This window comes from Hyla sarda, chromosome 12 (genome assembly GCF_029499605.1).
Source record: "Hyla sarda isolate aHylSar1 chromosome 12, aHylSar1.hap1, whole genome shotgun sequence".
NCBI classification, from domain to species: domain Eukaryota; kingdom Metazoa; phylum Chordata; class Amphibia; order Anura; family Hylidae; genus Hyla; species Hyla sarda.
In genome coordinates this window covers 69,964,128-69,989,362 of record NC_079200.1, presented here as the reverse complement: position 1 = coordinate 69,989,362, position 25,235 = coordinate 69,964,128, and the positions used below count along the sequence as shown (strand labels likewise).

General features: G+C 41.5%; 2 protein-coding genes across 5 annotated transcripts in view; one reads left to right on the top strand and one right to left on the bottom strand.

Annotated features, from left to right (window-relative positions):
• The window catches only part of HCK (HCK proto-oncogene, Src family tyrosine kinase), a 358,121-nt gene that overhangs the window by 20,675 nt on the left and 312,211 nt on the right, over positions 1-25,235 (top strand). The gene's annotated exons all lie outside the window — the stretch shown is intronic.
• REM1 (RRAD and GEM like GTPase 1) lies at positions 863-18,561 on the bottom strand. Of its 4 annotated transcripts, none has more exons than XM_056547441.1 (5): positions 18,495-18,561; positions 7,288-7,570; positions 5,465-5,538; positions 3,749-3,950; positions 863-2,023 (listed from the first exon to the last, which is right to left on the bottom strand). In XM_056547441.1, exons 2-5 carry the CDS (start codon positions 7,568-7,570, stop codon positions 1,749-1,751), a joined length of 834 nt encoding a protein of 277 aa, XP_056403416.1. In that variant the 5' UTR covers positions 18,495-18,561; the 3' UTR covers positions 863-1,748. The 4 variants fall into 4 exon arrangements, with proteins under 4 accessions (XP_056403416.1, XP_056403414.1, XP_056403415.1 ...); XM_056547439.1 differs by lacking the exon at positions 18,495-18,561 and adding an exon at positions 18,165-18,402; XM_056547440.1 differs by lacking the exon at positions 18,495-18,561 and adding an exon at positions 15,930-15,989.

The following is a 25,235-nucleotide window of genomic DNA, read 5'->3' as shown; positions in this document are numbered from 1 at the left end:
GTGGCTGATTTTACAGCGGTTCGGACATAAACACAAAACAATAAATACCCAGATGTGACCCCATTTTGGAAACTACACCTCTCACGGAATGTAACAAGGGGTATAGTGAGCCTTGACACCCCACAGGTGTTTGACAAATTTTCGTATAGATGGAGGTGAAAATGAAAAAAATATATATTTTTTCACTAAAATGTTGGTGTTACCCTAAATTTTTCATTTTCACAAGGAAGAACATACGTACATACATATGTGGATGTAAAGTGCTCTGCGGGCGAACTGCAATGCTCAGAAGAGAAGGAGCGCCATTGGGCTTTTGGAGAGAGAATGTGTCCGAAATTGAAGGCCCACAGGTGTCTGACAGATTTTTGGAACAGTGGTCTGTGAAAATGAAAACATTTTTTTTTTCATTTGCACAGCCCACTGTTTCAAAGACCTGTCAAACGCCAGTGGGGTGTAAATACTCACTGCACCCCTTATTAAATTCTGTGAGGGGTGTAGTTTCCAAAATGGGGTCACATGGTGGGGGTCCCTGTTCTGGCACCACGGTGGGCTTTGTAAACCCACATGGCCCCCCACTTCTATTCCAGCGCCCGCAGAGCACTTTACATCCACATATGGGGTATTTCCATACTCAGACGAAATGGGTACCACACCCAACCACTGTGGTGTGTCCCCATTGTCTTATTGAAAATGGAAGCCTCCCCCTCACCCTAAACTGTTTACTGCTTACCTTGACCCTTGTACTGGAATACTAACTCATTGTTGGATCCAAAGCAAAAATCCCCCCCCCCTCCAAATTACAGACAATATATCCATCTGTCTCTCTGTTACTGGACACAGACCACTGATAGTCTTATATGGTAAAAATGATTTACTTCACCATGTATAGAATCTGATAGCGACCAGATTATCAAACATTCTGGATTACTCGACAGCCATAGAAAAGTATAGAAAACTTGCTTGTAAGCGTTAAGAATCTTCACTGACAAACCGTAAATTAAAATGAACATGTAATATTCTGCTATAGAGGAATTTGCTTCTGATCTTGTGAAATTCCACATAATATTGCAGTTTTGTGATGGAAACATTATCGATTTATGATGACGGATTATAGAAATATTACTGTATTACTGGCAGGACACATTGCCCCTCATTACATGGTTAATATCCCCTTTAAGGAAACTGAGCTTAAGACATGGGATCTGCTAGTTATTCCCATCCCTCCTCCTCTCTCTCCCCCTGTCTATCCATACCGTCTCTCCCGGCCTCTCTCCATAAACACTGAGCTCAATTTTTCCACTGTTTGGTCAGTGTTGGATTAGAAGGGAGCTGGGCAAAGTTCCATAAAATCCTGCAAGGAGAGGGGGAGGGGAGTTGGAAAAGATGGAGAGATTGTGGAGGAGAGGTGAGACATGTGGCGACTTTGTCTCCTTGACTTAAGTGCGGTGTTAAGTTGATGACTGCCGGTGGATCCTCGGAGATGTGGGTTTTGTGTACACAGAGGGGTAAATAGTAAAGAGTAGAATAGTCTCCTATAAGTGGTCCTATTATTCACATTACTACAGTGTAAAACAAAGTGAGGTGTGCAGAAGAAGATACGGTCGGAAAATAAACAAATTTACATCTGCAGAAGTCGCCATTTAAGTCATTAGGGTACGATTAGGATTTTCCACATCAGTGTTCCATCCGCATGGTCCGTACCTTCTGCTCCAAGTGTTGTAGGTTCTTAATGTCCATCAATGAACCCCTCACAGGACAGACAGATCATGACACGACCTGGAATGTACTCTCAAGACGGTCTTGCTGTTGCGGGTTACGAGCCGGTCCAAAAACCTGCGCGCCCGCTTGCCGAGGCTCTCTTTGCGCTGACTTCGTATGCGGCAGCTTTCGGCTGTGTCGGCCCCATCTCTCCGTAGCCGTATCTGACGTACCATCCCCTCAAACAGCTCTTGTACATTGTGCTGCAGGACGGCTGAAGTCTCAATGAATTTGCAGTCAAACACCACGGCACAGGCACGGCCCTCTGTATAAATGAAAGACGGCAGGTCAATTTCAATGTTTTAGGAGTAACCCCAGTATAAGTCTATAACTAAATTTTGTGTTTCGAATGGCCCGAGCTACTTAGTGACTACCTAGAGATGTATGTGCTAATCTAAGTAGACTGGTAAACGCAGCAGTTTGTGCTTTTAAGTCTGCTTCAAATAGCGTATGTCCCAAAGGTGACTCAGTTTGGGCCAATATAGCAAATGGCACTTGTTGCTCTCCATTACAGTTTACATCGGCATTCCATTTTGGCGAGATGCTGATCAATATGCCTGACAGAGTGTAACGCAGTGTGATCCTTGCCTTAGTTGAAAGCTTAAAAAAAAAAAACACACACTTTAAGGGTAGGGTCACATGTTCCGTATTTTGCTGCATATTTGCTGCTGTGTATTTTCCTACCCTTTGAAGTCAATGCGTAGCAAAATATGCAGATGATTTTGCTAACTAATGACTTCAATGGTTCAATGGGTAGGAAAATATGCAGCTGCAAATATGCAGCAAAATACGGCACACGTGACCCTACCCCAAGAGTACAATCATATGTATAGGATCTGCATATTTTTGCTGCATATTTTGTGCAGCTGATTTTGCTACCCATTAACTTCAATGGGTAGCAAAATCAGTGACAGAAAATATGCAGCAAAAATATGCAGCAGATCCTGTACGTGTGAGGTACCCTGAAGGATATATGCACACGTACAGTATACTTGCGCATACTTGATGTCTAGGATTTGAAACTGCACATTTTATGCTTTACTGACTTGACTAAACACGGTTTCAACTCTGCAGCTTTAAATCCTGCATATCAAATATGAGCAGGATACTGTACATGTGAATACACCCTAATGGGGTTAATGTGAGTAGAGTGGTATATTGGCATAGAAGAATTGGGGGGTTCCTAGTTAGGACTCCTCGTCAATCATCCAGATTGAAAAACTGCTGCAGAGCACAGCTAGCATCCTGGAGGACTGGGCACAACATGAATTACAGGGTTGTCTTTGATTCAGAAACAGGAAGCAAAATACTGGCATCATTCATGGGACACAGTATTTTCATTCTAAACAGGCTGCAGAGCTACTAATGAATCATTTCACTTAGTAAAATAACAATTAAATAGAGCCTATGTCTATGTGCACATAGCAGTATAAAAAATGAAGTCTTTTTTTTACTGGTTACAATGTTTACGCTGGTTACGTATAGATCTGTAGGGAAATTGTGTTGCTTTTTTTCAAGAATAATCAACGGACTAACTAAAATTTATATGTGCAACATAGGGGTGTAAAAGAAGGAGGAGGATGGGCCCACATGATCAGTTTCGTGGTCTACAAAGGGCCCATAGAAGACACAGTGGCTGCCTCTATGGAAAATATGCCCTTGAATATCATGTATGTGTACAGTATATTTGTATACAGTAGACTGTATAAACCAAGAGAAAAGGCGCATTTACATGTATTTATATAGAAATAGCAATCAAACCGCTATTCCTTACACTTCAGGCTTTATACAGAGAAATGTAAAATAGTACAAAACAGGAATATTTTAATGAATAAGCAGTTTAAGCAGACCCCCTTTAAGCATTCTGGGAGATCCCTGGAGCGGGAACATCAGATAGGAGGGAGCAGGCCTTGGCAGAGCATGACTGAAGCACAGTCCTTGGGCAGCTGCCATATCTTTAAACAGGTTTCCCTTTCTCTCAATCACTCACCTTCCACAGACACTTCCCGACTGCGGACAAGATCTGTCTTGTTCCCTACCAGGATTATTGGAATATTTTCATACTGACGTGTGCGCCTGAGCTGAATCCGTAACTCTGAGGCACTTTCAAAGCTGGAGCGGTCTGTGACAGAGTACACAATGATGTACGCGTGACCCATTCGCAGGGCACCATCACATCCATTGGTTCGCTTCTGGAAAAAAATGAATAAATAGAAATTACTAGTTGGTAATGTGTAGGGTCTCATGTGCCAGCCCTCCTGGCCAATGCATTCAATAGAGATGGCCCTGTAAAGAACACAACTGAAGGTTCAATACTTTCTGTTCAATGTGCCACCTGATGCAACCAGAAAAACTGCAGTTACCCTGCACCACAACGTAAAAACCCTGAAAAGGAATTAGTTATAGGCTGGCCATACACATTAGATAATTGTCATCCAAACCTGCCTATTTTTGTGTGATTGTCTGGCCATCTAATGTGTATGGGGTTCTACTGACTCTCCCCCAATAGATGATTTTAGCCACCCTATCCTTTTGTTCTGAGGTAGATAAGCCACAGCAACAATCTAGCAGTGGCTTACCCCCTCCCCCTCTCCATTTGAAAATACTTGGCCAAGCTGAGCATGCATGTATATGGAAGATCAGAGGAGATAGCTGTGGCCTGAGAGCGCCCCACGCAGTCGCTGCAGCCACGTCTGAGATGTCCACGATTGGAGAGTAAAGCCGTCGGTTGAACGGTGAGTGCAGGAGTCTTGGTAGCGCGCAGCACGTACCTCTACTTATTGTTCTATTTGATCTACGTTTCCTTGTAGCACCTCCGGACCACGCTATTGCTACTCTGCTACAATGACCCTCTATCCTCCTTTTGCCTACTAGTAGTCGTCATAGCAGTGCCATCCTACCGCCTTCCTTACATGAATAAATGTTTAGCCAACAACATCTAATATGTATATCCAGCTTTACTCCTTAAGGGTACATTCACACGTACAGGATCTGCTGCATATTTTTTGCCATTAACTTCAATGGAAAGAAAAATCAGCTGCACAAAATATGCAGCAGGTTCTGTAGGTGTGAACATACCCTAAGGGTCTATTCACACGTACAGCATTCTGTGCAGATCTGATGCACAAGGTTTCAAACTGTGTCCAGTTTACATTGAAATCTGCAGCAGAAAATCCTGTGCATCAAATCTGCACAGAATACTGTACGTGCGAATAGACCCTAAAGGGGTATTTTGATTTAATAAAACCTATGTACAGCATTCCAGTGATGTAAAATAAACTAGCACAGACCTACCTCTCCCAGGAAATCATTGGTTCTCCATTCTGCCCTGGATCCACTGTTATCTAACCAGAAATTGCACTCTCACTGCACTACCAATGACGTTCCGAATCCACTGCAGCCTCAACATCAGCAGCAGAGCAGGAAGAGCACATCACCAGGGTAAGTAAGCCAATGGGTGTGGGCAGATGAGAGCATCAGTCCCAGAGAGAAGAGTACGCGCTTGTTTGTTATTTTACCGGACTGGGACGTTGTACTTAGTAAATCGGAATATCTCTTTAAAGGGACAAAAAAACCTAGTCATATCTTTTCTACCATGTTTTGTGTAGATGAACACAATCTATTGCTCATTGTTATGAACCATTTCAAACATTAAAAAAATCTAACCTCCAGATTTGAGCTGGTTGAAGTCATTATTATGGCTTACCTGGATCTCACTTATGTCCATCAGGAGAAGGCTGGTGTCCTCTCCGTCCACAGTCAGTGTGCACTGGTATAGTTCTGAATAAAAGATTTAGAAGATCACATATTGAAGAAAAAAAAGACAAATTAAAAACTTTGGCACATGAAGGAAACAGATTTTCCATTAATGTGAGTAGCCAGTGCAGTGGGGTGGTGGATCATACTCTGGAGGAGCACTGACCTCCTTTAATTTCAACAGGTCTATATATGTATATGTTAAAGAGGTAAATCATTATGGTATTTTCTGCTAAAGAAGATCCTTAAAGGGGTTATCCAGGAAAAAATGCTTTTTTATATATCAACTGGCTCCAGAAAGTTAAACAGATTTGCAAATTACTTCTATTTAAAAATCGTAATCCTTTCAGTACTTATGAGCTGCTGAAGTCGAGTTGTTCTTTTCTGTCTAAGTGCTCTCTGATGACACCTGTCTCGGGAACTGTCCAGAGTAGAAGCAAATCCCCATAGCAAACCTCTTCTACTCTGTGCAGTTCCCGAGACAAGCAGAGATGTCAGCAGAGAGCACTGTTGCCAGACAGAAAAGAACAACTCAACTTCAGCAGCTGATAATTATTGGAAGGATTAAGATTTTTTAAATAGAAGTAATTTACAAATCTGTTTAACTTTCTGGAGCCAGTTGACAAAGAATTTTTTTTTTTCCTGGATAACCCCTTTAATGTCTCATTTTCAGCATACTTCATGGTATTGTGAAGAAGATCTTAAAGGGACTGTATTATACTATGGCACAAAAGCGCCCTGCTTTGCAAAGTTTTCCGATTATGTTATTTGGTTGTTACCTTCCATTCACTATATTACTTTATGGAACACCTATACCTTTGTGGTCAATATTTCACCTATACTGGGGTATTCTGTTTCATATTAAATACTAGGTCACCTGTCTATCTTTTTTTTGTGTCTCATATGTAATGTATTTTGGGTGTCAATAAAATGTTGTTAAAAAAAAGTGTGTTGTGTGTAAAAAAAATAAATAAATAAACGGAGGTATACCCAACTCCTAAAACTCAGCGCTCAGCATTGTACAGAGGCCAGAAATGGTGTATGCACGCCACGCCATGCTTCATTTATTTAGGGGCCAAACATCCCTGTTCTCAGGATCGGCGGGGATGCCACCATGTGTACCCCCCTGCCGATCAGCTTGTAATTCCCTATCCTGTGCATAGCCTAAAAGTTGTAAACTTGGGATAACCCCCTTAATTTACTCCCGTATAATGATGCAACTCTGCAGTTTTGATGACAAAAAACTCTCCTAGTATTTAGTGTCTACAGCTACTATATCTATTCATGGTTACAGACAACAAACATATCTTGTATACCTGTCCTACTCTTCGCTTTCTACAGTTTGCAGGTTATCAACAGAGGCAAAAGTAATGGATGAACACATGACTGCAGGACCAGACTACACACGAGGTAGTCTATAACCCTGGAGACATAAAGGTCTACATTGGAGCTGTATGCACAGAAACTCTTATTCTAGTATTGGTCCCCAGTGTTCATTAACAGTCCAGCACCACTATTTCTATTCTTGTGCCAGGTCAATGAGCTTCAAGCTACATCTCTAAATCCAGCACCATAGCAGCTCTTTGATCAATCAAGCTTTGGGTCTCAGGTTCAGTAACTGACCTGGCCTCCATATTCATTTCTATTTCAGTAGGCAAAGGCTTTTTCACCTGCTAAGACCAACAGGGGGCACTGTAATGATAATCGGAGCATTTGTGGTACCAACACAATCAGAAACAACCAGACTGTGTCTTGTACACACCCTGCACTCACCTTGTTGTTGTTCTCCTGATTCTCTGTCTTGTTCTCTTCTGAATATACCGACCAGACTTGACTTTCCCACACCAGGATCTCCCAGCACGACCACCCTAAAGAGTCCATCGGATGTCCCCTCTGATCCCTGCAAGTCTAAAGGACCACTTATCTCTGATTCTGCAGCATGGTCAGAAAGATCTGAGACTTTCATGATGGGGTTGGCTGCGTGTGAACGGTTCTGGTGTGCGCAGGGTAGGGGTGTGCTTGCTCTCCTCCGCAGAGGGGTGCGAGCTGCACACATCTAAACAAGAGCAGAGATAGGAACCCATCATACACTTTACATATAATAAGATAGAGCAAAGCAAGAAATAGGGAATAGACATATCTCAAAGGTACTGCAAATCATTGCCGTTCCTCCACCTATGGCCTAAGGTTAAATTCACTGATTTTGGGCTGGTTTTTACACTGTAAAATATTAAAATTTGGTTAAAAAAAGACTCAAAAAAGCGGCCTGTAATTTCTATAAAAATTTTTATTGCATGGTCCTTTTATTCGGCTGTTTTTCATTTGTATTTTTGACCATAAATAGCCCAAATGAAAACAGCCATTTATTTTAGGCTTTAGCTTTTGCTGTAGCAACGGCTACAAATACAGATGAAAAAGGGCCTCAAAAACAGTTAAGGCCTTGCTCACTGCAAGGTTTTGTGTCCATATTTTCAGCAATGAAAAAGATGTACATTTTTGCAAGCAAAGGCAGATTAAAAATTTCAGCCATTTATTCAGCGTGACCATGCACCTAATTTTACGGTGATAAAATATTGTGTATATACACAACATAGTATATGAAAGAATTCGAAGTGGATCCAGCAATTCCAATAAAACCTTGATTTTATTCATAGTTAAACAGCATAAAAATCATTTGCAGATAGCACTCACAGCACACCACCTAGCCAGTGATACACAGCAACATGGACGCGTTTCGAGCGCATGCGCGCTCTTGATCACCATATATAAATCAAAGAGACCCAAATGAGGGGTGGACTAACATACGTTATTTTTACAAAGCAACTCTGTCAAATAAAGACAGTAAAAGGTCCACTTTTATCCCTCACAGAAACTTTTTAAAACTTAACTTTTAATGTAGTATCTAAATTATAAATAGTGACTCATTGCCCCATAACCTCTGAGGACGTCACACCTAGTGACGAAACATGTTAGGGGGGGGGGGCACTGTAGAAGTGTTTTAATAACAGCACTAACACCCATTAAGGCATATATTACAGATATGCCAAGTGAAAAATCAGAGTACACCAAATGAGCGACTAATACTACAAACTAAGTGGTGTTGTATGTGCTGGGTTTTTAACTCTTTTATACTCACCATTTATAATGTAGATACTACATTAAAAGTTAAGTTTTAAAAAGTTTCTGTGAGGGATAAAAGTGGACCTTTTACTCTGTCTTTATTTGACAGAGTTGCTTTGTAAAAATCACCTGTGCATACTCTCATCCCTTTATACAAGACAAAGGGGAGGGGTAATCGCTTGTGAATAAAATGTACTAACCAGTAAAACTGTTTTGTCACCCATAATTTTTTTTACTTTGATAAGGAATTCTATATTCAGTGCAGTGGAGTTTCAATGGGGGCGAGGCACTCCCCCTCATTGGCAAACCTCACTATGTCCTACTGGGAAGAGCTCAATATTTTTTCTGCCGATAATTGTTTCTCAAATCAGGTGCAGTGGTATGGAAGAGTCATAGATGATCTCCTCATTTGGAGGGGTGATATGTCTTCCATACCACTGTTCATAAATTACTTAAATAGTAATGCATTCAATTAGAAATTTACATTTCATGCAGATCCGGTCACTGTAAATTTTTGGGATCTTAAATTGATAGGGATTGCAAACATGTACATTCAGACTTAGACTTACAGGAAACCCATATCGGGAAATACAGTTTTGAGAGCAGATAGTAATCCTCCTCCTCAAACTATTCGAGCAATACCGATAGGAGAATTTACAAGACTGAAGCGAAATTGCACCTCACAAGCTAAATATTTAGAACAGGCACAAATGTTGGAAAAGCGTTTAATAAAACGGGGTTACAGTCAAGCAAGTATTAGTCAAGCAAAAATTATAGTAGGTTGCAAAGATCGCTCCAGTCTTGTAAAACCAAGAGAAAACACACGTAACAACTCATATAGACAAACTAATTTCAGGCATCTTCCCAACAGACCTGTTTTGGCCATCACTTACAGTCCGCAATTTAAAACAATAAAAAACATAATATACAAACAATTACATCTATTAAAAGATGATGAAAAAATGTCCGGAATTCTGGCATCCGGACTGTCAGTGGTGCCAAAAAGAGCTGCCACACTTAGGGACAAATTGTCCCCTAGTTTGGTGAGAGCAGAAACGTCACATGTGAGCAGGTGGTTGGATTGTGTTGGCTTCTATAAATGCGGAGCAACACGGTGCAAAGCCTGTGGAGTTGCATATGTATGTAAGGAGTTTACGAACATAATGGGTAATAACACCCATAAAATCAAACAACATCTGAATTGTAACTCAACCAATGTAGTTTACGTCATAGAGTGTGTAACCTGCAACTTAAAATACATAGGGTGTACAACCCGTAAATTAAAAACTAGGATCAGGGAGCCAAAATAAATCAGGAACTTCCTTACACTAATGTTAGTAGCTTCAGAATGTATGCTATTGAAAAAGTGTTCCAAAAAATGCGTGGAAGTGATCTTTTGAGCCGTGAAGCATTTTGGCAGTTTGCGCTTCAGACGAGAGCTCCACAGGGAATGAATAAAAGAAAAGAACTCATGTTTCATTATTAAGCCATGTTCACATTAGCCTTTGCACACATTGTTAATTCAGGCTGGGGTTTCTCCCTTTTTCTCCATGCAAACTTTCATGTGGAAACTTCCACATTGCATGGGAATAGGGGAGGTTGTCTTTTGCCTTATTTTCAAACTAAAATACATGCGTGTGAACATTAGATCTCATACACATTAATTTGTAGGATTATCAGCGCATGTTTTTTCAACACGCTACATTCATTCTGAATATGTGCAAAATATTCCAAATATTTTTTCTGTATTTTATAGAGAATCTCTCCATATTTGTAATTGTTCCTTTTTACTTTATGTACCTGTCTTTGTGACAAAACAGTTTCACTGGTTAGTACATTTTATTCACAAGCGATTACCCCTCCCCTTTGTCTTGTATAAAGGGATGAGGGTATGCACAGGTGTTATGGTGATCAAGAGCACGCATGTGTTCGAAACGCGTCCATGTTGCTGTGTAACACTGGCTAGGTTGTGTGCTGTGAGTGCTATCTGCAAAAGATTTTTATGCTGTTTAACTACGAATAAAATCTATGTTTTCTTGGAATTGCTGGATCCACTCCAAATTCTTTCATATACTATGTATGAAGCTGGGCCAGGCTAAGGATCCGTGCAAGACCATTGGGAGGTGAGTTGAAGATTTTCTTTTCGTATATACACAACACCAGTTTTACTATGGAGTTTAATAAAACTCAACAATAAAAGATTTAGCTGTTTTTGCCAGTTCTTTTGAGTACTAAAACAGCCACTATTTGGCCCAAAAAACTCAGTGATAAACCTTAGGGTACAGTAACATGGGCAGATGTTTTGTGAGTTTACCAGTGCGGGTTTTAGCCGCAGTGGATTTTCTGTGGCGGAAATTTTGCAGCCAGAAATTCATAGTAGACCAGCATGAAACTCACTTCTTATTTGCATGCTTGTGTGAAGGCGCCCTTAGGGTACGTTCACATGTGCTTATTTTGCTTGGGAATTTCTGCAGCAGATTTTCTACGGGTCAGTCAATGACAAAATCTGCAACTTTTTTTTATAGACTTTGGGGGCATTTATGAATCGTTTTATCCAGTTTTTTGCTGTTCTTTGGTGCTTTTCTGTGGGGCAGTGATTTTTTTGCACCAAAGTTTTGCGACTATTCATTTAGAAGGTTTTTCTATTAGAACATACCAAGTGGTGATTTCAGTTTATATCATCCAGTGGTCAAGAATTAAGGATATGCAACTTTTCAGTTTGGTGCAACAGCCCTAACTGAGGCGCAAATCTACACCAGCCCTGACCTAGCTTACAAAACTGTCTGTGGACAGCATTATTAAAGAGTCAGACATTTCGAACCCTGTCAGTCTAAGTGTTTGCCATTCTGTGACACAGACGGAGATAATAAAAAATGTATTTCACCAATGGACCCCATCCAATGGCTCTCCAGCTATTGCAATTGTGAGTCGTAGTTGTGCAACAGATTGAGAGCCACATTGGAAACCACAGGTCTATCTATATGTGTATATATAAAACTCAATGAGGGACATTTATCAATGTTTGCTTATGTATTCTTTTTTTTAGTAATTTTTTCCTTACTCTTTTTTTTGCTTATGTGCGACTTATTTATCAACTGGTTTCAGCCTGTTGATAATTTTCTTTCACGTAAGCAATTTTTCCTTTTTTACTTTGGTAGTAGCTTTTTCTGCTCCATGTTTGAGCTGGAGTAAATTTAGTCAATTTTTAACCCTGTTGCGACTTATTTTTGCGCAGTTGCGACTGTCGCAGTTAATAAATACCTGACTACCCGTAGTCCATTTAAAAATTATTACTATGTAGTTAATTTTTGGAAAACTTGCTTTTCTCGCTTTCCAGTCAAAATGTCGCACGAAAAATCGCGTAGTCGCAGTTGCGACAATTTTGCGACAATTATAGTAAAGAAAACCTGACTAAAAGCGTTGATAAATGTCCATACATGTGTGTATGTGTGTATATATGTTTCAGCATCATGTCCAAACAGCCTAAGATATTAACATGAAACTTGGCACACGTTACTTATATGCTAACAACAAACATAGGATAGGTGATTTAACCCTTACTCACCCCCATTTGCCAAGGTCGGGGTTTTTGTTTAAAGTCCCATACAAGTCTAGAGGAAATATATGTTACTGCATAACTTCAAAACGTCTGGAGATATTTCGATAATGCTTGGTCCACATTATATGTCCACATTAAAATAGAGAATAGTTAATTTAACCCTTAACTACCCCCATTTGTGAGGGTCAGGGTTTTTGTTTAAAGTCCCATGCAAATCTATGGGAAATGTATGTTCCCACATAACTTCCGTACGGCTGGAGATATTTCAATAATACCTGGTACACATATTACGTATATGTCAAATAAAAAGATATGATAGTTAAATTAACCCTTACCTACACCCTTATATAAAAGATGGGTTTTTGTTTCAAGTCCCATGCAAGTATATGGGAGTTCCAGTACCTTACTCCACAAGCTCCGCTCTGCATCTCCTGGTGAATGTGTCAATCCGGCTTGCAAGCCACACCCCATCTCACAAAGGCACGCCCACTGTTTAAGCCACATACCTTTTATTCTCTACCCTTTTTGCGCATCGGTCTGGCTTGAAAATCCCACCCAGTCCCACAAAGCCATGTCCCCCTTCTATTTTCAGCTTACAATATCTTCATCACAAATTAGTCCCACCTGAGGACAGGATATGAGGATGGGACATAACAACGGGATATGAGGACAGCATATGAGGTCGGGATATGAGGACGGGACATGAGGTCGGGATATGAGGAAGGGATATGAGGACGAGATAGGAGGTCGAGATATGAGGACAGGATATGAGGTTGAGATATGGGGACGGGATATAGGTTGGGCTATGAGGACGGGATATGATGTCGGGATATGAGGACGGGATATGAGGATGGGATATGGGGACGGGATATGGGGATGGGATATGACAACAATATATGAAGATGGGATATGAAGTCAAAAGCTTCCTCCTTTGTTGATTGTACCAAAATAATCATTGGTTAATAAGAAAGGAAACAACTGGAGCAATCCATTTTCTATAGATCATACAACATTATAGGTAGGAGGGTGAGGAGTATTCCCATAGAGAACAACCAACACAGTAACACCACAACCACAGACACAACCATTCACGCACACACCAGAACACTTCCTAGGAGCGCAGCATTCATTCAAATAACTACACTAAAGACTGGGAGGCCCCACGAACCGGAGGATCTGTAGAGACATCCAACAACATCCACGGCACCCAAACTTTATCAAATTTTTTTGGGCATCTCCGACTTACGTACAGGGCATGGTAGAGGGGAACATATTTCTTTACTAAGGCGATCCACCGGGTCAGAGGGGAAGACACGTCCTTCCAGGCCATCACTATGACTTTGCATGCACAAAACAGGAGAAAGCAGATCAATATGCGCCTATAAGAGCCCATCACCAAACCATTAATAACTCCCAACAAACAAACTTCTCGTGTTAAAACAAAGGGGAATTCCAGATGATCAGACAGGAATTGTATCACCTCTCTCCAGAAGGCCACAACACAGAAACAAGTCCACACCGCATGCAAAAAGTGCCTCTCTCACTCCCACACCTGAAACAAACATCGACCCAGAGAACCCCATGCGATGCAGGAGTATAATATAAACGAAGAACAAACCTGGACTGATTGAGCATATCTCGGGCACTAATCACCGTAGGATAATACGTCTTAACAACTTCCTTCCACATGTCCTCCGAGAGACCAGGAACGTCCTCGACCCATTTCAGCTGCGGAATAGCAAACGGATCTGGACCCACCGATTGCTGCAAAGCATAACTCTGAGTGAGAGACCTAGCCAGGTCGGCGGTTTCCAGGAGCAACTCCAAATCATTGAACACAGGGGTAACTTCCAGGGAACCAAACTGTGCGGAAACCGCATGTCGCTACTGAAGATACCTGTAATGGGGATCCAGAGGGACATGAAAATGGCCAGCAAATGAAGGAAAGACACAGTCATCTCCAAACAAGTGCATAGCAAATTTAATTCCATGGGAGCTCCAATACCCCGCAACCTCCAACTCCCGCAGGTGTTCCAAATGGGAATTACCCCACAGGGGTGCTTCTGGAGAAACCACCAGCTGAGGAAAGCGCCCAGAAACCACCGACACAGCCACCGTCTTAATAGGAGCCAGCAAGGATGAAGACGAAGCATACCTGTACAATGCACTAGTCATTGTCTCATAGGAACCCATGAGAGCCCCTGCCAGAGCCGTGAAGGCATTAGAGAGATCCAGGTCAATCCACCAGGCCGCATACACCAGCTTTGAAGCTAGAAAATAGTTATGCATATCAGGAGCAGCAAGACTTCCCCGCTGTTTTGGCACGTGAAGCAGTGCCTGTCCCAATCTGGTTTATTCTGCCAATAGAAGGATCTCAGAGCCCTGTTCAGTTTAACAAAAAAAAAAACCCTAGGGGGGGACAAAAGGTGACAAATGAAAGAGATACAGAAATTTTGGAAGGAAGATCCTCTTAAAAATATTAACCCTATCCGCTAGGGATAAGGGTAAGGAGTCCCATGCCTGTAAACGCGTAATCGGGTTTTCTAGAAGAGGGTCTAAATTAAGGGCCATGAAAATAATTACGAGGAGACACCTCCATTCCCAAATACCTGAATCGAGACACCACCTGTAAACCATTGGGCAAAGTAGTAGGCAAAACCCCTCCACGGGACAAGGACATAATAGATGATTTAGCCCAATTCACTCTAAGGCCCGAGACCTCCCCAAACCTAACCAGAAGATCAAACAGAGCACATAGGGAGCCCTCCCCATCAGCCCATTGGCATACATGGATATCTTTTCGGTCAGGGACCCTCTAGGGATTCTCTTAATAGAATCGGAGGCACGAACTGCCAGAGGATCTACAACTAAGGCAAACAGAAAGGGAGATAAAGGGCACCCTTGCCTTGTACCCCTGCCCAACGGAAATGAGTCAGAAATCTCTAAATTGGTACGTATTCTGGCCCTAGGAGTCCTCCTCTGCTGCAGAGATGTTAAGCTGCAACCTCTTGACATTGATATCTGTGGCACTCCCCAGCATAAACCCAGTCTGGTCAGGGTGAACCACTGAAGAAATGACCCCCTTAAGCCTGTTCGCCAATACCTTTGCCAACATTTTTATATCAACGTTAAGAAGGGAAATGGGATGATAAGAGTCTGGCAAAGTCGGATCCTTCCAGGCTTGAGAAGTACTACAATAAGGGCCTCTCTCATAGAGTCAGGCAAGGCCCCAGACTCCAAGGCCATCGTATACAGGTTAAGCAGTAGAGGAATCAATTTCTCCTCATTCACCCTGTACCAGTCCGACACCAATCCATCCAACCCTGGAGTCTTCCCAGAGGGTAAATCTTTTATAACCCTTGACACCTCCTCAGCTGTCAAAGGGGCCTCAAGAGCCAAAGACTGAAGTGTGAATATAAACCTTCTTGACCTAATATTTTTTTACAGCAGAGGGGTTGTTACAATGTATTAGTATAGTTAAAATCAGCCTAGAGGCCAGGAAAGAGGATTGTCTGGACTGGTTACAACATCTGGTGTAAAATACTCAAAGCTGTGGGCAGAAATAGGACAGGATGATTTTTTCAATAGTGACAGCAAGCAGAGATCTTGAAAGCTACAAGGAACTGAAACACTAAGTTTATAAGAAAGTTGTAGGACATTTTATTGTACAGTGATTAAGCTTCATTTACAGAAAACCCCTTTAACCTAGTTATGAGAAACTGTACAGAGCACTGACCTAGTTGTGGGGCGATGTCTAGAGCATCACAGCCGGTTGTGTGATACAGAGTGAAGTATTGACACAACTGTGATTATATATATATATACAATCCTTCGAATGGCTGGTGTAGTGTTGCGTGCGGGTCACTAAACCGTGAGGTCATATATGGTCCTGCGCAATGCTGGAGTCATGCAACACTAAAATATGTATGAATTTCCTTTCAACAGCATTACTATCATCGCTTTAAAACATAATTATTTTGCTAATCTCTCAATCTTTACGTTTATCACCATTGGGAAAGTTTCCCATCCGATCAACTACAATTATTAGCATGCATTGACACCCCACCAAAAACACGGTGAAGTGTAGCACGTTGAACAATACCATGCTCTGCAATGGTCTGTTTACTATCCTGCATGCTGTAAAACTACCCATATTTGCCTGTTTATCGTTGACATACATATGTGCTTTGTGCTGTTGGCAGAGCTCAGCCAATCGCAACTGGAAAATGCATGTGATATTTTTCACGGTATTGACATGACCTTCAACCTCTGAAGGCAGCATGGCTACGCACTCACAATATTGCAATACGAATCAATGAAGTTATTGATGCACCAGTCTAAACAGACACATCTTAAATGGGCACTGTCAGATACAAAAACTTTTGATATGTTGTAAAGCATGTAAACCAATGTTTTGCAATTACTTTCATTAGAATTTTTTTAGTATTTCATACTGAAAAAGCCAGTTAAACAACTGCCCCCCCCCCTACCTGCTTGGACACATACTAGTCCTGCTGTGTCCATGCATCATCACCTATGTCATGGACACATTTCCTTGATTGAAAAATCCTCCCACTGTCAGCTTGTGTCCCGCTACTGTCAGTGAGGACAAGCTGGGAGTTGTAGTTTTGCTAATGCTAGGGGAGATGTGAGCAGACAGCATACTGAGGGAGGGGGCGGAGAAATGCACAATGAGCCCACGCCCCCTCCCTTTGAGAGGAATTCAGACTAGTGAGCTAAATTAAAAGTGTAATAAAAAAATTAACAAAGGTGCTAGACACATACAAATTAGATGTACATCTAATTAGGTACTGAGTGATATATTAAAAAAAATGTTTTTTGTTGGATCTGACGGGTACGCTTCAAATCTAAATACAATGTTGGATTCAATCAAATTAAGCTGTGTTCACACGTTGTAGTTGAATTGCGGCTGCATTGGAGTACTGTCCAATGTGTAATCATGGTAAAAACACTACAGTAACACGGCAGCACTGCAATGCAACTGCAAATTGTGAACACACCTTAACACAGTGTTTCTCAAGCGCGGTCTTCAAGACCCCCCAACAGGTCATGTTTTCTGGATTTCCTTAGTCTTTCTCAGGTAATATATTTATGGTCAGTGAATCAGGCATCACCACAGTTATATCACCTGTGAAGGAAATCCTGAAAACGTGAACTGTTGGGGGTTCTTGAGGACCATTCTTGAGAAACACTGCCATAACACCATTAGGATTAGTGTTGAGCGGCATAGGCCATATTCGAATTCGCGAATATTCGCGAATATATGGACGAATATTCGTCATATATTCGCGAATATTCGCATATTCGTTATATTCTCGTTTTATTTCCGCGTATGCGAAAATACGCGCATGCGAAAATTAGTGTATGTGGAAATTCGCATATGCGAAAATTAGCATATGCTAATGTTCGCATATGCGAATTTTCGCACGCCAGTCTCACACAGTAGTATTACAGCCTTCTTTACACCACACAAGCTGGAAGCAGAGAGGAGTGATCACTGTGATGTGTACTGTGAAGAAAAAAAAAAAAAAAAAAACGAATATTCGTAATTACGAATATATAGCGCTATATTCGTGAAATTCGCGAATTCGCGAATATGCGATATTCGCGAATAATATTCGAATTGCGAATATTCGCGAGCAACACTAATTAGGATGTGTTCACATGTTCAGGTTTTTAATTGCAATTATTAAATACAGAGCCAGGAACAGATTATTAATTGAGGACACATTCTCTTCTTTTTACATTTATTCCTGGCTTTGGATTTAATAACTGCAATTAAAAACCTAAACACACCCGAATAGGATGTGAATGCTGCTTTATCTCCAGTGCATCAGTTTTTCAATCTCTCTCACTATTTTAAGTCACATTGAAAATGTTTTCCAAATGACGCAAACTATACAAGTACATCGTCCTCAGAGTTCTGCTCCTCTAGTGAATCAGATTTTACCTCTGCCCTGTGACTCCAAAACTGTGACTCCAAAACTGATTTCTGCTACGTCCTGAGCTGTCTGATCCCACTGAAATATCCTCCTGTATATGAGAAGCTGTCGTGTCCCAGGATGATGCCACCGTGGTGTTCCCTCTGGGATGTGAATATCTCTGCAGCATCCAGCTCTCTCGCAGAATAGTCCAGGACAGCTGTGTTTTATATGACAGCAGCAGCTCCCAGCAATAGAACCACACCTCCTGGATGTACCCCCCAGCAGCCAGACTTTACGAAGTTACTGAATGTAAACAAAAGCACTGCTGCAAGGAAAAGGTTAAATATGACACTTACATGTAACGGAGCAGAACATACAGGTCATGAACATCATAACCAGCCCAAAGCTTTTCCAGTATTATCCAAATGTAATCATTGTGTTGTGAAAAGTTTTGCAACTTTCCAAGATACTTTCAGTTTCTCACTGTTTTCAAACTCCCTGCTAAGGCTATGCTCACACGGCAGAATATCCATGCAGAATGCGGAAGAAAAATTCAGCTTGGAAATTCTGCTGCATGAAATTAACAGTTTTGCATTGCAGAATTTTCCCTGCGGAAATTCTGCATTCCGGATACTGCAAAAAGAATGACCATGTCCGTCCAGAATCTGTGTATTAAGATATTCTGCGTAAACGCAGCACAAATTCCATGCACATTCTATAGAACTGCAAAAAAAATCCACCACCAGCTTGGCATAAAGGATTCTGAGTGGGAGCACGAGGAGCTAACCCTCCCACAGGCATTACCAGAGAATAGGACAGGGAAACTACTTGCCACTGCAAAGACCCCGTACCATACCGGAGATCGCAAGCTCTAGGGACATCATTGTCTAGGCTCACATGGCAAGCAGGAATTCACCCCTGCACTGCACATCAACAGAACTTAAAAAAAGACCTGCACTGCTGACGTACACCGGAGCTCCACGCACGGGAGGCACAGAGAACATACAGCTCATTACTGCTAATATCTGCCGGCTCATCTGCTCTTCAGTTTACGCCTCTTGATGTAACCCCATGTGTATTTCAAGGTGTGTTTAGGATCATTATCCATTTGTAGAAGCCATCCCCTCTTTAACTTCAGCTTTTTCACAGATGGCATCAAGTTAGCATCAAAAATTTGCTGAAATTTTATTGAATCCATTTTCCCTTCTACTCGTGAGATGTTCCCTGTGCCACTGGCTGCAATAAAACCCCAAAGCATGATTGATCCACCCCCATGCTTAACAGTTGGACAGGGGTTCTTTTCATTACATTCTGTTCCCCTTCTTCTCCAAACGTACCTTTGCTCATTCCGGCCAAAAAGTTGAATTTTAACCTAATCGGTCAACAGAACTTGTTTCCAAAATGCATCAGGCTTGTCTATATGTTCATTTGCAAAGTTGAAACGCAGATTTTTGTGGTGAGGACATAGAAAGGGTTTTCTTCTGATGACTTTTCCATTAAGACCATATTTGTACAAGTATCTCTTTATAGTGGAATAGTGTACCACAACTCCAGTGTCTGCCAGATCTTTCTGGAGGGATTGTGCAGTCAAACGTGGGTTTTGAATTGTTTTCGGTCTGTTCGGTCTGATATTTTTCTTGGTCTTACAGATCTTGCTTTAACTTCCACTGTTACTGATGACTGCCATTTGTTAATTACATTCTAAGCAGAGGATATTGACATCTGAAAACATTTTGCTATCTTCTTATAGCCTTCCCCAGCTTTGTGAGCGTCAACTATTTTCAGTTTCAGATTTCTAGACAACTGCTTAGAAGATCCCATGGTGCCGATTGTTGGGGCAAGGTCAGATGAGTCTGGGCATTTAAAACCTTTGAGATTGACATCACCTGGTCTTCCCAGATGATGATTGAGAACAATCTATGACACTGGCAGGTCTCAGCTTTGCAAAGGGGGCAGTGCATGCTATAAATTCTGCAGGGTGTCCAAACTTTTACAGATGCCATTTTTTTGTTCTCTGTTATTTTGAAAGTGTAAATGATGGAAATAAAATCTAACTTTTGTTGACATATTATAAGTACGTCTAATCTGTAATTTGATGCCTTTTGGAGATTTTTCCATCTTTCCTTGGCTTTTTTATGCACATTAATACAAATTTTTACCTGGGGTGCCCAAACTTTTGATCCCCACCGTACATTGAAAGTGATAGTTCTACTAAACCATTATATTTTACTATACTATGTTTTATCTTACAGTATATTAGATGAATACTTTTATGTAATACACAGGCTGTTGTGGGACTCAAGGGCAGCAAAAGCTGCTGAAGCAAATCTGCAGCAAAAATACGCACATGTGAACTGACCCTAAGGCTATGTTTACATGGCGGAATTTCAGAGCACAATGAACCTGTTCAATGTTTCTTTGGATTTCGGAGTGCTCCTAGCGGAACATGCAAATGTGTAGAATATCCACCCAAGTTTGGACATTCCGCACATTTTAGTCTGTGTGACCATAGCCTTACTGTCAGTAAATTGAGATATTCACAGCTGAAGGCTTGTTACAATTGTGCTCTCTCCGAAATTTTGCGGAATGTCCGCCCAAGCAGACATTCAGCAAAAAGCGGGCGCAGGCCATTCAGAAATATAGCAATACATTTCCAAGTGGACAATTATTTCAGTGGAAAACGGGATCAGGATTCCACCTTGTGCACAGTACAGCAGAATACCATTGAAAGCAATGGGACTCTGCTGCAACATAATTTCCAAACATAATTTTTCTGCTGGAATCTACTCGGAACTGATAAGGCAGCTGCTGCCAAGGCAAATTAAATCAATGGGCCACCAAATGTGTTATGCTTATGCTAAATGTTACTGTCGATACCCGCCACACAGATTTGGGTATTTGAATGATAAAGATTGGAGTAAGAGGGTACTTGTGTGTGTTCTTGTGTGTCATGGGCACTTTGTAAGACATGTTGTCCTCTGTTTATTGACTGTGCCAGCTTTACAAGACCTCCTCGCCTATAGTCCAAATGACGATATCTTTTTGCATGTCTTGTTTATCCTACCCTTTAATTGTAATTTCTACTGATTCATGAAAACAACTATGGATATGTGCAATATCTGTTGTTATGGTTGTTACCTTATTAAAAATAAAAAAAAATAAAAAATGTTAGGGCATAAAAAGGGGCATAGATGGACATGTGAAAGAAATAGTTCTGTCACTGAACATATCACTTGTCAGACTGAACTTTGAATATTTCGTACAGTACTGTGCAGCAATGTACAAGAAACACATATTGGAGCTGTAGCGGGTTTAACCCCTTAAGGACCAGGCCAATTTTCACTGTAGGACCAGAGCGTTTTTTGCACATCTTTGCACATTTTTCTAACTTTGAAGCTCTCTGCTTGTAAGGAAAATAGACATTCCAAATAAATTATATTTTGATTTACAAATACAATATGTCTACTTTATGTTTGCATCATATAATTGACATGTTTTTACTTTTGGAAGATATCAGAGGGCTTCAAAGCTAAGCAGCAATTTTCAAATTTTTCACATTTTCAAAATTGGAATTTTTCATGGACCAGTTCAGGTTTGAAGTGGATTTGAAGGGCCTTCCTATTAGAAATACTTCACAAATGACCCCATTATAAAAACTGCACCCCTCAAAGTATTCAAAATGACATTCAGTAAGTGTGTTAACCCTTTAGGTGTTTCACAGGAATAACAGCAAAATAAAGGAGTAAATTCTAAATCTTAATTTTTTACACTTGCATGTTCTTGTAGACCCAGTTTTTGAATTTTTACAAGAGGTAAAAGGAGAAAAAGCCTCTCCAATTTTGTAACCCAATTTCTCTCGAGTAAGGAAATACCTCATATGTGTATGTCAAGTGTTCGGCGGGCGCAGTAGAGGGCTAAGAAGGGAAGGAGCGACAAAGGGATTTTGGAGAGTGCGTTTTTCTGAAATGATTTTTGGGGGGGCATGTCACATTTAGGAAGTCCTTATGGTGCCAGAACAGCAGAAACCCCCACACATGGCATACCATTTTGGAAACTACACCCCTCAAGGCACGTAACAAAGGGTCCAGTGAGCCTTAACACCCCACAGGTGTTTGATGACTTTTCGTTAAAATCGGATGTGTAAATGAAAAAAAAAAATTTTCACTAATGTGCCGTTTTCCCCCCAAAATTTACCATTTTTTTTATAAAGGGTAATGGGAGAAATTGCCCCCCAAAATTTGTAACCCCATCTCTTCTAAGTATGGAAATACCCCATTTTAGGACGTAAAATGCTCTGCGGTCGAACTACAATGCTCAGAAGAGAAGGAGTCACATTTGGCTTTTGGAAAGTACATTTTGCTGAAATGGTTTTTGGGGGGCATGTCACATTTAGGAAGCCCCTATGGTGCCAGAACAGAAAAAAAAAACACATGACATACTATTTTGGAAACTACACCTCTCAAGGAACGTAGCAAGGGGTACAGTGAGCCTTAACACCTCACAAGTATTTCACAACTTTTTGTTAAAGTTGGATTTGTAAATGAAAGACATTTTTTTTTTTTTTTTACTAAAATGCTGGTTTTTCCCCATTTTTACAAGGGGTAATAGGAGAAAATTAACCCCAAAATTTGTAACCCCATTTCTTCTGAGTATGGAAATACCCCATGTGTGGATGTCAAGTGCTCTGCTGGCGCACTACAATGTTTAGAAGAGGAGGAGCGCCATTGAGCTTTTGGAAAGGGAATTTGTTTGGAATGGAAGTCAGGGGCCAAGTGCGTTTACAAAGCCCCCCATGGTGCCAGAACAGTGGACTCCCCCGCCCCACATGTGACCCCATTTACACCCCACTGGCGTTTGACAGATCTTTGGAACAATGGCTGAGCAAATGAAAAATTACTGTTATTACATTACATGAGGGGTGTAGTTTCCAAAATGGGGTCACATGTGGGAGGGGTCCATTGTTCTGGCACTATGGGGGCTTTGTAAACACACGTGGCCTTCAATTCCGGACAAATTTTCTCTTCAAAATCCCAATGGCGCTCCTTCTCTTCTGAGCAATGTAGTTTGCTCGCAGAGCACTTTACATCCACATATGGGGTATGTTCTTACTCAGAAGAAATGGGGCTACAAATTTTGGGAGTCTTTTTTCCTATTTTCCCTTGTGAAAATGAAAAATTTAGGGTAACACCAGAATTTTTGTGAAACATTATTTTTTTTTTTTTACATTTTCCCATCCAACTTTAATGAAAATGTGTCAAACACCTGTGGGGTGTTAAGGCTCACTATACCCCTTACTACGTTCCTTGAGAAGTGTAGTTTCCAAAATGGGGTCATATGTGGGTATTTATTTTTTTGCGTTTATGTCAGAACTGCTGTAAAATCAGACACCCATGTGCAAATCACCAATTTAGGCCTCAAATGTACATAGTGCGCTCTCACTCCTGAGCCTTGTTGTTCGTCCGCAGAGCATTTTACGCCCACATATGGGGTATTTACATCCGACGGAGAAATTGCAATACAGTGATCTCCAAACTGTGGCCCTCCAGATGTTGCAAAACTACAAATCCCAGCATGCTCACACAGCAAATAGCTGTCTGGGCATGCTGGGAGTTGTAGTTTTACAACATCTGGAGGGCTACAGTTGAGACCACTGTACAGTGGTCTCAAACTTTATCCCTCCAGATGTTGCTAGGCAACTCACCAGCTTCCGTAGGATCCAGGGAGCCAGCCGCACGACATAGCCGCCCGCCAATCTCCAACAGCGATCGTCACCCGCAGCCTCGCCCGCAGGGTAAGTGGACTTCGTCGCCGGTCCCCTTCGGTTTCGCTATTCTGCCCGGCCTATTGTGGGTGGGCAGAACGGGGAAACCGAAAGTTACCCCCCGCCCCTGATCTGCTATTGGTCATCGCGTCTATACGAACAATAGCAGGGATAGGAGGAATGGCACTCCTAACCCTTTAGGGGGATCATAGGTGTCTTGGACAACCGTGATCCCCTCATTTTCCGGGTCATCATAGACCCGTATGACCCGGAATAGCTGCAAATCACAAGTGTGAATTCACTTGCGATTTGTGGCGATCGCCGACATGGGGGGAGGGGTGTTCTGATGACCCCCCTGGGCATTTGCGCGGGGTGCCTGCTGATCGATATCAGCAATCACCCCGGTCCGGTCCCTGCCCGGCACGCGGTAGGGACCGAAATTCCCACGGGCGTACAGGTACGCCCTTGGTCTTTAAGTGGTTAAAGACAGGCAACCAGAGTAAGGGTACGATCACACTGCATTCTTGCCCCTGTTAATTGAATAAATGGCCCACCTAACGACTTCTTTCCAGACATATGCGCTATTTCAAAAGCGCAACAGCCCCTGTTATGAGTCCACTTAAAATAGCAGATATATCCTAGCCATTTGAAGTGAATGGGGTCTGCTGCTTACATTAACAGCATATTTCAGCATGCAGTTTTCAATGGGATGCCAATAGTTACGATCAGCCAAGGCAGAAATGCAGTGTGATCGTACCCTAATACATGAAATGGTAGGACTAAAGTACCCAGAAAGATTATCAAAACTAGGGTTTATTGTGTTTAGGAAAAAAAGACAGCTAGAGGGCAACCTAATAATTATACATAATGCATTCGGAAAGTTTTCAGCATCTTTTTTACTTTTTTCACATTTTGTTATGTTGCGGTCTTGTGCTTAAATAAAAGATTATGCAAGTTTCCCCCTATTATTCTGCACTTGATACCCCACTCAATAGTGACAAAATGAGAACGGATTTTAGATTTTTTTTTGCAAATTTATTAAAAAGAAAAAAACTCGCTTGGACATAAATATTCAGACCCTTTGCTATGACTCTTGAAATTTTGCTCTGGGGGCTCCCATCTCTTCTATCTTGGAGATGTTCCTACACCTTGATTGGGGTCACCTGTGGCAGGTTCAGATGATTGGACGAGATTTGGAAAGACACAGCCCTGTCTATATATATATAAAAGGTCTCACAGCTGACAATTCATATCAGAGCAGAAACCAAGCCATGAGAACAAAAGAACTGCCTGTAGAGCTCAGAGCCAGTATTATGTAGAGCCATAGGGGAAAAGG

Excerpts from the sequence above, each read along its gene's own strand:
- REM1 (XM_056547438.1), bottom strand. Across the intron at positions 3,951-5,464 it reads TGGACATAAGTGAGATCCAG|AAGCGAACCAATGGATGTGA; the intron begins GTAAGCCATAAT and ends ATTTTTTTCCAG. Across the intron at positions 2,024-3,748 it reads TCGGGAAGTGTCTGTGGAAG|AGGGCCGTGCCTGTGCCGTG; the intron begins GTGAGTGATTGA and ends TCATTTATACAG.